The 12,605-nt window shown below is 41.9% G+C and overlaps 1 protein-coding gene across 2 annotated transcripts in view; it reads left to right on the top strand.

Moving 5' to 3' along the window:
• Positions 1-12,605, top strand: part of LOC104151999 (ubiquitin-associated protein 1) — a 38,492-nt gene that overhangs the window by 22,196 nt on the left and 3,691 nt on the right. For both annotated transcript variants that reach the window (XM_068925136.1, XM_068925135.1), the window contains exons 3-7: positions 1,451-1,575; positions 4,033-4,959; positions 9,182-9,217; positions 9,735-9,932; positions 11,459-11,560. In XM_068925136.1, coding sequence (XP_068781237.1) covers positions 1,451-1,575; positions 4,033-4,959; positions 9,182-9,217; positions 9,735-9,932; positions 11,459-11,560 — 1,388 coding nt within the window. The remainder of the gene's footprint in view (positions 1-1,450; positions 1,576-4,032; positions 4,960-9,181; positions 9,218-9,734; positions 9,933-11,458; positions 11,561-12,605) is intronic.

Below are 12,605 nucleotides of genomic sequence, written 5' to 3'. Positions count from 1 at the left end.
TCATCTATTCCCGAGGTTCTGTGTGTGTTTTTTTTATTTTTTACTGTACCGAAGCAAACTTAGCATTGTTATGTAAGTACCACAGTGTGTGTGTGTGTGCCCTCTGTGGTTAGTGTCTACTTCAGGCAAACAAGAAGGCTGTGTAAGGGGAGGTAACTACCACTTTTCTCATCGTATCAGCACGTCTAACAGAAAGATAAGCTTTTGTGTACCAAGCCGTTTAGACTGTCTTTTGAGACTGGTGAGGAGAGGTGATCCTGTTTCACTCGTGTCCTTTGATAGTCCCAGTTACATCGGGACTAGTGTCAGTGGGACTAAGCAGGGTATAGGAGCAGCAGTTAAGCTGGACTCCTCAGCAGTGAGGAGATCTGGTCACCTCTGGGCTGTGATTTACCAGTGCCAGTGCAAAGGCTGCCATGTCCGCTATTTCTGCATAAGCAAACACTTTGAAATTTTCCAAGTACTCTTCAATTGCCAGCTCCAACACAGTTTGTTTGGATGATGCATTGCAATAGTGGTGCTGGTCACCAGTGAGCTCAACTGGTGACAGCGCATGAGTGTTTAATTCCAAACTAATAAGATGTTCCTGTTTTTGAAAGCTGTTCTTCGTCTTAGGGCTTGTGGCTGCATTATTGTAGATGAGTCAACAGTAAAAGAACACAAATAGTACTTAAACTGTTGTCTAAGTATGAAAATGGGTCAGATAAAAACGACAGTCACAGCTCACTGAGCAAGAGATTAGTCACTGAACAACATCTAAGATACTGCCACTGATGCCTTGTTGGACCTGTAACACTCAAAGTAAAGCAACAAACTAGTACTTGAGGAGCACTTCAAACTGTTACACACACACAATCAAAACCTTGCCTGTAATTGTGAAAGCTTTGACCAGTGACCCAACAGATTCCTTTGAGTTAAACTCAGAAACGGAGTGCTATTTGTATAGTGGGCTTTCTAATGCTTTTTCGTAGAGCCTCAAGGGAAAACAAACCTGAGGCCTGGCTTATTGGAGATACTTAAATTGTTGGTAATTCTGCCTTTTGAGTTTGCAGAGAGCCTGAAGAAATAACGAGGAAATAGTTTATCTTAAAACGCTTTAAATACTGCATGTAAGTGATGGACACAAAGGACAGAAAACCAGGAAGTAAATCTATGGCTGCTCATAGGAGTGGTCAGGAACAAGATAGCTGGTTAAGTTAGATTGTCTTTTTGCAGAAATCTGAATTGCTAAGTTAAATAGTCCTAAGCTCTTTCACTGTGTTTTGGTTAAAGTGGCGCTTCTAGGCTTTGGGCCTCTTTGCTGTTATGACTGCTTTGGACCAAACATTACTTCCCCCTTGTAAGCCAGAAGGTGGTTTGCAGAAATAAAAATAGATCCCAAATACAGGAATGAGAGTCTCATTGAATGCATTAAACAAGTTTCTGATGTAACTTCTGCTTTTGATTTTAGGGCCTTTCAGTTATCTTGATGATGTTCCATTTAAGATAGGAGATAAATTCAAAACACCAGCTAAGGTTGGATTACCCATTGGTTTCTGTCTGCCTGATTCTGCTCAGCTTGTCAGAGAAGCCCAGGTAAGAAGGGGGGGGGGGGGGTTTAGGTGTTTGGGGTTTTTTTGCCTTTCTGCTCTCTTCCTCCCTCACCCTGTTGCCAGCATGTGATGCTGTAAGTTGTAAGAAGTCTAGTTTTGCATATATAGTCAGAAGTTAGTGTTAACTGTGCTGTAGTGCCAATTGTTATGCCAGAGAATAGTTACAGAAGATCTGCTAGAATGTGTAGAAAGAGAAAGCATATAAACTTTTGTGGCTTATTATAATTTTATCAATTTAAAATGTGCAAGAGCACTTATTTCCGTGTATCTGCTTCAAAAAGCACAATATTTTTGTGCAGTAGTTACAGATCTAAATGTTACTCGGGACATTCCTAAATTTGAGTAGCGTTTTTGAAAAGAGACTGTGAAAACTCAAATACCCATGCAATGGCATATTTGCAAAATCCTGTTTGAGGGTAACGGATATTATGTTTTTATGACAATGTTTTATGGATTTTCCCTCTAAAGGCATGAAGAAATAAATTTACAGTTCTTGTGTTCTGTGCCTTTCTGAATGGGAGTTCTTTTCCAGCCATATAGCAAAGCTGATGCAGCGTATTAGGTTGCTTGCAGGTGTTTGAGGAACATGGATCAGTTTCCCTAAACTTTTGGTAGCATAGAATCGATTGCTTAAGCATAACTCCTGAAAATATATTATCCAAATGCTGGCTGCAGTTAGGAAAATTAATTGACCTGTATTTTTCACTTGGATCTGTGATCCTCCTTGATTAGTCCTAACTGACAGTAGTTTTCACATCAGCTATGATAGATGTCTGTAAGCTCTTCTGCTTTGTTCTGCCCTGCAGCTTGTCCACTGAAGAGCTGAGTCTCTGAAATTCCCTGTGACTGTTAATTCATTGCCTGACTGGTTATCCTGATATGCATATTTCCATGTAGTTAGGCTGGTGCAGGAGTGCTGAAGAGAACTCTTAATGTCCTTTTTCTAGCTTCAATAATTGTACCTTTCCTTGCCAAGCTTATAAGGCTCAAATATAGTATGCCCAATCGGACTGCAATATCTTATATAATGCTGTGACTATGTAGACTATGCCTCCCACAGTATGATGTGATTTTTTTACAGCTGTAGCAATAGAAACAAAAAACAGTCCAGGGAAGCAAAATTGACTGAAGCTCTCTCTGTTTACATGCCATGCCCGCACACCTCTATGATAGCTCAGTTTAGCTAGCAAAGAATGTGTAATGGGTAGTGTCCCACTGCAATGTTTCAAAATCGTCTTGCTGATGAAGTATGTGTATTACGTTTCTCAGAGTCTTAGAGCGAGGGATGGGAAAATGTTTAGTATGCAGCTGAGACAACAGGTCTGCAAGGTCTCACTGGAGCCCACTACAGGCTGAGACGTGTCAGGACACGCAATGAGTCCCAAGAAAGCCTATCACGTGCTTAGCAAACCTTGCTGGCTAGCTCCTCTTCAGAGCTGGGAATTTTGATTACCTAGCAGCCCCATGACGAGAGCACTCCCGTTTTGATTATGTGACGTTATCCTGGCAAGGGAGTTGCACTTGAAGTTCTTGTGAGTCATAGGTAGGTTATGCCATGAACTTAGCTTGTAGGCTATGTTCTCTGAACAGGCTGTGGTTATTTAAAGGGCACTCAGACTGTTCATTCTTTATAAGATGTTAAAGCTTTAAATAGATAATAGTTTGTTCAGACTCTTGTCCTCTCAAACAGGCCACTGTCAGCTCTTGGCCAGCGAACTGAACTGATAGTGGGAAGCTTATATAAATGTCTTTCTGTGCTAATATGACCTTGAAGGAGCAGATGTTAAAATGAGAAAAGCATGTGGGATGCCGTCATGCTAGTAATGGTGGCAAAATCTGCTAGTGCGGGTACTCATCGTGTTAGTGATTGGTATTGGTGAAGAACGCTGATACCTCTTCAACCAATGGGTGTAAAACAATAATATGAAGTCCCTTATGGATCTTTGAAGGGGAGTTGAGTAATTCCACCTTGGTTTTGATGCAGAAGTTACCCCGCTGTATTCTTGAATGACTCTTGGAACCTGCGGATAGTGGGTAGTTCAGTGGTGCCAAAGCTCTGGGTAAGACTGTCCATCTAGTAATACACTTGATTTCCACTCACTGCATCTGTTATCTGTGGGAGTGGATGTTATGAAGCTGTTTTTGTGATAATCGGTAGCTCTAAAGCAAAACTAGGTGTAGGAAGGAGGCAAAACGTGGCATACTGGTCTGAGCTATACCTAGGTCTATCTGCTAGAGGCAAAATGAAGCACTTCTGAGGTCTATTAGTTCAGCCAGTCTGGAGGTTAAAAGAGATGCTGAGAAAAGAAAGAAAAATGCCTGCCCAGGCTAACACCTGGTAATGCATATAGCTATTATTCCTTGTTATGTATGTTGCTGTTAGAAATAGTGGCTATGATCCTTACAGTTTATCTTCTTTCTTTTTTTCCCCCCCCATCAGTATGACTTCTCACTGGAAAAGAAAACAATTGAGTGGGCTGAAGATATCAAAAAAATTCAAGCTGCTCAGAGAGAAGCTGAACGAAAGGCAAAAGAAGTGATAGCAAACTTGAAGGTGGCTTCAGAGGACAGCAATAAAATGGGGTTCTCAGAGGGACCTTGTCCTGAGGCCATGCCTCCTCCTATTAACCCTATCCTCGCTAGTCTGCAGCACAATAATATTCTTACTCCCACGCCAGCCGATAGCAGTGCTGTGAAGCAGAAGGTTATTAGTCCACCTCGTCCAAAAGCAGATTTCAACCCAGCGGATTTTGAATGTGAAGAAGACCCGTTTGACAAACTGGAATTAAAAACTATCGATGATAAGGAGGAATTAAAAAACATTCTTGAAATTCATGTTGGTACTACTGGGCCAATTGTTGCCCAATTGTTAGACAGTAGTTTGCCCAAAGGAGGGCCTGAGTCTGTGTTACAAGATCAAGAAGTTCTGGCATCCATAGAAAGGGCCACGTTGGACTTCAAGCCCCTTCACAAACCCAATGGCTTTATCACTTTACCACAGTTGGGAAACTGTGAAAAGATGTCCTTGTCTTCCAAAGTGTCCCTGTCCCCTATCACTTCAGTGAGCAATATCAAATCCCTGTCCTTTCCTAAACTTGACTCCGATGAGAGTGATCAAAAATCGTCTAAGCTCACGAGCACTTTCCACAGCACTACCTGTCTCCGCAATGGCACTTTTCTCAGCTCTTTGCAGACCTGTGCTCAGAGCAAAGCTAGTGAACTGAATGGACACCATATGGTTGGTCTTTCTACTCTAAATGAGGACAGTGGCATGGAGACATCAGCATTATCTTCATCCGGGCTGCCTTCCCTGGCTGTGTCGACAGTTTGTACAGAAGAAGAATCATCTCAAAGCACAGTGACATCGGTAAACATGCGATTGGTTAGAATTGGGTTGGCTGGGGGGGATGTGTGGACACAAATGTTGCTTCTAAAACATCTTGTGGCTTTGTTTTGGTTTTAGTAATGAATGATGTGTAGATGGGACAGACCAGGTGCAGTAGTGCCTCTTCATTTAAGTGGGGAACTCATCAGTCCAATTACGTCGTCATGCTGAGAGTTGTGATCCTCAGACTATTTCTCTGCAGTCTTTTTTATCCACCCAAATTTGATATTTTTAAACCAATTCTTTTTTTTAATTTAGATTTTAATCCCCTGCCCCCCCCCCCCAAAAAAAAAAAAGCTCTTGGCAAGCTGATAGTTGTTCATGATTGTACACCTTTGAAGTAAGAGTGGTTAGACTCTTTTACAGTCTTACATTCTGTCTTGGTCAACTGAGATGACAGTTCCAAACTACTTCTAGGTTTTGAGTTTAAAATGCAGGAAATGAATGATGCAAAGCAGCTCTTCTGGATGTGTTTCTGGGTTCACTTATTTAATTACTGGAAATGAGAATTGCAGCTTTTCCAAGGAATAGAAGCAATAGCTAAAAAAGCTGTCACAGTTGTGCTATGCTGCTTTCAGCTAAGAAAATAGCGCTAGCAGTTAATCTGCAGTAAAATAATTGTTCTTTTTCTTGCCCTAGATCCTTTTAAAAATCAGCTTTTTAAAAGCAAGAGAGCAGTGCTGGTCTGAATCTGATACTAGCCCTCCCCCTTGTGAGGGAGTGTGAAAGGATTGCTTTGTGGATGCCAAAAGCAGTCCTGAGGATCATCTCAGATTGCTAATGTAATTGGTTTCCATGTAGCTCTGAGAGGGGAGTGTAACACTTTGTTTCTTCAAACTTGCAACAAGTTCTAAAGTTACTTTGGAGGCGTTTAATTTCACAGTGGCTGTTGCCTCTTTGTGGATGACAGTCTTGATTGATTGAGGAAACTTGCAGACTTCTTTTTCCTCCCAAAGAACTGAAGCTTTAGACACTAATACTCATGAAAACTAATGGAAATTGCAGTCCTCTAGACGGCTCTAAAATTTGAGGAAGTGAAACGCTTCTGTCCAATAAAAGCAGTGCATCAGTGGTGCTATGGTCTTGCTAGCATAGTGTAGGTTTTTGTATGGCACCATGTGCTTAGGTAAAGCAAGCGACGGTGCTTCACTCCCATGGTTCTTAAGCCTCCTTTCAGGCGTTAGTAAATGTATTATTAATTGAGAGATAAAATTTTTTGAAAATTAGTCTATTCCTTAGCACAGCAGAATAGCTATTTATTGATCACTAAAAAAAAAAATATTAAATGTAGTAAACTTCTGGCAGAAGTAGCAATGCCTTGAGCAACTGCTCACTATTACAAAATAGGTTTGAGAAATGATTATATCATCATGTAGAGCTCAGAGGTAAAACCTTAAAGTATCACATGTCTCTGGGGATGAATGTAAAATATTTAAAACTAGATAGATGGGCCTTAAGATGGTCAAACTCACACCTGCTATTTAAATCTCTGCTAGATTAAAACCTGTTAAAGACCAAAAAGGAGACCTATTTTCTAGGATGCTCTAAGGGAAGAAGCAAACCAATAAACTTTTAAAAAAAAAAAAAAAAAACACACCCCTCAACAAATAGACTAAATACTAAGACGACCTTCTGATTGATAGGATTTACTAGAAATAAATCTTCATTGAAATAGTTTTTGTTGGGAGTAGCACAACCTAGGTGGGTATGCTGATGGAACTAAATTCTGATTAATTTCCAAGACTTCAGAATACACTTGTTTCATATTTCCACGGTATGGTCTCAGTGGCTGGAAAATGACAGCTGAATTGCTGTACTTGCATTTACTCCAACTCCTTGAAACTAAATCCTCAGAGGCTGAAAATGATAGAGAAGGAATTCAGAGGGATCCTTATGGCTTCCTTGAGCAGAAGGGTCAGGCATCCTTTTTGCACAAGGGTGCACAAGAGTAAGCCTGCCCTTTTTTAGAAAGCCTCAGGACAACTATGTCCCTGTGTATTCCAGGGTGATGTGTTTTTCTCACCAAGACTACAAATTGTTACTGTTTTGATTTGGAGTTACTTTCTAATCTTGTGCTTTATCAATGAATTGGATTTAGGGTTTCTTGGTTACAAGTAACAAACTTTAGAATAGTGATTTATCTAATACTGCACAGATTGTGTTCTGGGCTGTCTTTTTCTCCCTTGAGTTTAGATTTTTTTTCTCTTTTTTTTTTTCCCTTCTCCTGAGCTTTAGTTTCTGGATCCTGCTGAAGGCAAAGTATTTTTTTCTTTCTTTCTTTCTTTCTTTGAAGCCCACTGGTTTGCCTCTTAGAAAATTGACAAACAGGTTGAAATTAAACAGAGCTGGTTAGAGAGAAGAATTTTGTGTGGTGTATTTTATCTGTGGATCTCGGGTAATGGGAGGCTGGGGCATATCTGGCATACCATTAAAGATATGTTATTGTATTAACACAAAGTGCTTGATGAGCCAGCCAGCTGATGGGACCCCTGGCTTGTGTATGAAGTCTCTTTAAAAAATTAAATAAATTAAGTAGGAACAGTGTGCAAGGACAGAATGAAAGCACCACGCATCTGCTCCTCAAAGGACACTCAAATGCAAGTTTGAGTCTAAGAGAACATGGCTGCTGAGCAACCAGTTCTCACTTTGTCTCCTGCAGTTCCTTCACTGGCTTTTAGGTGTTTCCCCCTTCCCATGGAAATCATTGATCATGAGAATAGCTTGTAAAACTCAAGTGGATCAATGGGAAGGAGTTTGGTTGTCCCTTATTCTTCTGACACTGAATTGCAGCCAGAAGAACCAGAAACTGCCTCTGATACTGGTAGCACAGAGAAGAGAGCATCCTCCATTCAGATAAATTGATAACCAGCTGATTTCAGGGCTCCAGAACCCTGTGTCAGTGTATCTCATATCCCAGTGCTTCTTGCTCTGGCAAAAGTCTGGAGAGGGTATGTACAAATTGCTTTGGACTCCTCATCACCCATGAGGAGAGGTTCTTGGGTAACCAGCCTGTTGGACTAAAAGTGGCTTCTCAGACCTTGTCTCCTAGAAGAGACGTTCTTAGCCTGTGGATGGAAATGGGCAGAAAAGCAGAACAAAATCTCCTCTCTTTTCCCAGATGAAGGGAATTTGCCAAAGTTTTAATAAGAGAAACAGCTCTGATTTAAAATCTATAAACAGTGGGTTTTTTTGTGATCTCTTTTTTGTTTGGGCCAAAAAAAAAAACACTTCTGCTTGAAAGCTTATCTGCTTCTTTCAATTCATATTGACTTCTACTGTATAAAAAGAGGTTTAAAAAAAAAAAAAAAACTTGGAGGCATTTGGGCCAAAATGATTTCTTGTAGTTTTTCCTACTTCTACTTAAAATGCAGGAAGACTTTTAAATGGTTGAACTGAAATGTGCAGATTTGGTTGCGCAGATGCTTCGGTTCAGCACTTGGCTTGCAACATTAAAAGCTAAACCTACTGAAAATCTCTGCCCATCTTTATGGGGAAATAAACCAGCTGACAAGCTTGCATTTGGGGGAAGAAGACTTTTCTGGGAGATATGTCTTACTAGATGAGCTAGTACAGTTAGAAGCAGGCAGACATGGGCACAAAAGCCCTACGGGGCTAGTAGTGAATAGTACTAGTGAGAGGATATTGGTTAAAAATCGCATGCTCTTCTTAGCCAGCATGCCACGCTGCTTGTACATGGCATGTGGAATGCATTTTGAGAGTAGAAAAGGCACAGCGAGGGCATAAGTTTCACCTGCTCCTTCTCATGATCAAAGTCAAAAGATGTCTCTAGGTAATGACTTCAAAATTGATTGCTGTCATTTAGGTAGTATGCCACTAAGTCAAGAGCTGAACAGGAGTCAGTGTGTTACAGAGCTGTACGCATCTGCAGCTTTCACAGTGACAGAATAAAAACATTTACAGTTATTGTGTGTGTGTGAGGCAAGGGGAGTGTTCTCCATGGAGTATAATCCATTTGTAGAGTACTACAATAAGAATGCTAATGACAAGTATTCTGTAACCACACACAATTGCGCAGCTTCTGCATCTCAAAGATGTGGAAGGTTGACCACATCACAAGTTTCCCTAGTATGGCGGACGTTTAGTCCCAGCACTTCCTCCGTAAAACTCTTCTCTTCCAGCTGTAACAAACTTTGCTCACTGGTACATAATGTTCTCATTGTACTATTCATGTCTTGTCCAACAGGTACACTCAGACTACAAGGAAACAGAAGTCCCTGTGGTAAGTTCCCAAATGCCTGTGTGCTTGCACTGCGTGGTATTTCTAAAACGCTCCTGAAGCGCTTCCTGAAGTGTAATGTTCTTTTGGGCACAAAAAGTCATAGGTGACCAGTAAACTTGCTGGGGTGAAGGAAGATAGCTCCATGTTCTCTCTGAGGGACAGGGTTTGCCTATATCATAAGTGGCTCCTGCTGTTGCAAATGTTGGGCATGGTATTGAAGGATTCAGGCCCAAGAGTAGGAGGGGTGTATACTGTAAGGAATCTGGGTTGTTTGAGGTGATTTTTGAGGGTGGAAAGAGTATGGTGGGAGTCAGCCTATACACGTTACTTGGTTTCACCCTAGCAGTGAGTAACTTCTTAACAGCAGTTTAGAAAGCCTCTTCAGTTAACTGTTTACTAAAATGACTTACCCTGCAGAAGAGGGGGGTATCCTAGTTCTGTACTAGCTGCAAACGGGTAGGAACACTGGGATGTAGAAGGTTACCATCATTTAATCCTGTTCCCCACCTCCTTCTAGGTAGCGCACCAAAATTTTCCAGTGTCTAAAGTGCCCAATAACACCAGCTGCACAAAACGGATAGGTGGTCCTACTCCTGAGCTACAGCAAGCCCTCTCTGCCAGTGAGAGGCAATGCGTAGAGACAGTCGTCAACATGGGGTACTCGCCTGAGAATGTCCTGAAAGCCATGAAGAAGAAGGGACAGAACATAGACCAGGTAAGAGCCTGTGGAGCAAGAAAGGGACCCTCTCTCAGATGCTGATTCTGCTGAGGAACTGGACCTTGGTTTTGTAAAATTGAGGGCGGGGGGGTGTGGAATTCCTGGACTCGAACATTGGGTTGCTGCTTGTAGCTACTGTAATATCCTCTGGAGAAGTTGAGTCACCTGTCACTGAAGAGTCCCAAAAACAAACAGAAAAAGCATCTGTACAAGTTTCTGTTGAGATGCTGCTTAAGGCAGCCACACCTTCAGGCACTGCATCACAGCTCTCCAAGGCTGGCACAAGCCCTCAGCTCTACACGAAGCTGGGAAAGGTACTTGGTCTTCTCAAGAGCCACAAAGGATGGCACTGAGGATATTTAGCATGGTTCTACCTCTTCTTCAGTGCTGTTTGACAAAAACTAGACAACTTCCTTTGTTCTGAGCTCAAGCGGTTATTGCGCTGCAGTCCCTCTGTCTAGAGGGATTGGCCCCTGCAGGCTTATTACAGTCATGAAAGGCTTTTGCAATACACCAGTGACTGACTCTTTGCTATGACTGTGGTGCCTCCTTCCCCACATGTTGCCTCAAACGCTTTTTAAAACCAGGTCAGAGCATACAACGCTGCAGAGTGGAGCTTGGCTCTGGGTCTTGGATCATCTTCAAAGACAGACATGTTTTAAAACAGGAAGAACGTGGCTCGACCTTCCATGCTGGCCCTGTGTTTGCTGTGCTTTGTCCAGAACATCCCCTTGCTGGACTGCCCAGATAGCCTGGGGAGGAGTAGTGTCCCAATAATTCTTGTTCCAGGCAAAATTTGCCTACCTGTGGAGCTGATCTGCTTGTCCACTGATTGTGAATCTGCTTAAACAGTGCACTGAAAGGAACTGTAGTACTAAATGGAAGGCGTGTGCCTTTAGAGGGCAGTTTTAATTCCTGCTGTTCTCAGGTTGCGTTCTCCTATATACTTCGCATTACCTTTCTCTTACCCATCTAACCTGTATCCATAGCTCTCAAAGCTGAGAAATTTTGCAACTGTTTCTGTGTGTATGAGCTGGGATTTGCAGTTCACTCAGCAGTATACTGAGTTGATCTTAAAAGGCTGACCACTTCCAGACTGCATTAGCTCTTGGAGCTGTCTGAGAGGAAACTGAATCAGAAGCTGACTTACCTCAGTTGTGGGACCTACAGTATCATTTCAACAACCTGTGATGTCAAAGCACTGTTAATCTTAAACTCCTGCCTTTTGCTCAGTGATCAGGAGCAGAAGGCTGAGGTTAGGCTTTTTAAGATTGTTTTGACTCAAGTGGAAGGTGAAGTTCAGAGCTGAGGAGTGTAAGAAGACAGAAGAATTCATGCATTTTCCCTGAGCAAGTTGTCGCATAAAGAGTTTCTCAACTCTACTGGAAGAACTTTTCTTTTCAGTCCCTAGTGAAGCCTGGGGTAGAGTCATGCTCAGCCCCTCTGCATGTAGAGTGATGGTGTACAGCTGTACACTGAAAATGCCACTCTGAATTTGGTTTCTTTTTCCTTGTTTTCCATAGGTTTTGGATTATCTGTTTGCACATGGACAGCTTTGTGAGAAAGGTTTTGATCCACTTCTTGTTGAAGCAGCTTTGGAAATGCACCAGTGTTCAGAAGAGAAGGTGAGGATATTGTGCACTAAGCAACAGTGAAGTTGCACCATGAAGGGGAATTCCAGCAGCAGTTCCTCTAAAAATGACTGATGTAATTTTGGCTTCGCAGTAACACTGCCTTGTTTTCAGAGAACATCCTTGTGATGATAAAGGAAGTATATGTTAAAGCCCTGGACACGTTCCGCGTAACTTTTTTATTGTTCTCACTTGAATGCATTTGTGTGAGGACAAGCTTTTTTTTTTTTTTTAAGAGCCTGTTTATTCTGGCTGTTGTGTTTTGAACCCCCAGGCTACTTGTGGGCCAAGTGCTTGATACAGAGACTCTTGATTTCAGAAGCAGCAAGTTACCTTCCAAACCCTGCCTACTCCGGCCATGAATTTCCTCCCTGGTACAGACACTGATTTGCTGCGCAGCAAATCGTATTAGGGCTCTGTCTGGAAGAAGCTGAAAAAAATTACCTTTAGGGGACTAGCTCACTGTGTGGCTGCTTGGCAGCACCAGAGGTGCAGAGGCAGGAACAGGTAGTTAGGACACAGGACAGTAGGACCGCTTCTTTTAGCGTATGTCTACTTGTTGTGTGCTGAGCTATAATATTACACTTTCAGAGGTGCAACCCAACTCCCCCTAGACACATGCATAGCTACCTACCCTTCTTGAACTTAGTGATGAGATTGCAGATGGAGGAACAGCAGTGTGTGAAGATGGGAGAAGTGGCTGAGAGTTTAGAAAATGCATTTACTAGTGGCTTAACCCAAAACGGGATATAGCTGATCTCCTGATTATCCATTTCAATTAATTTTTTTTTCCTCTTTGACTGAGGTACAGCCACTTTAAGTGGCAGATGGTTCATGAGTCTGGCTGATTCATTTCTTATCACTTTTTTTGAGGATCAAGAAAGATTGAGATTTGGAGTTGGTAGATGGTAGTGTAGTGTGTCCAATATGATTTTTGCTGATTTCCTCAATTTGCTCTAGATCTTAAGAGCTATTTGATAGAAGGTTATAGCACCGTTCCCAAATAGGCTTTTAAAAATGGTCAAAGTTACATCCCTGC

The sequence above is a fragment of the Struthio camelus genome, chromosome W (assembly GCF_040807025.1).
Source record: "Struthio camelus isolate bStrCam1 chromosome W, bStrCam1.hap1, whole genome shotgun sequence".
NCBI lineage: Eukaryota > Metazoa > Chordata > Aves > Struthioniformes > Struthionidae > Struthio > Struthio camelus.
Note: the sequence above shows the minus strand (reverse complement) of the source record. Positions and strands in the feature narration are given on the sequence as shown.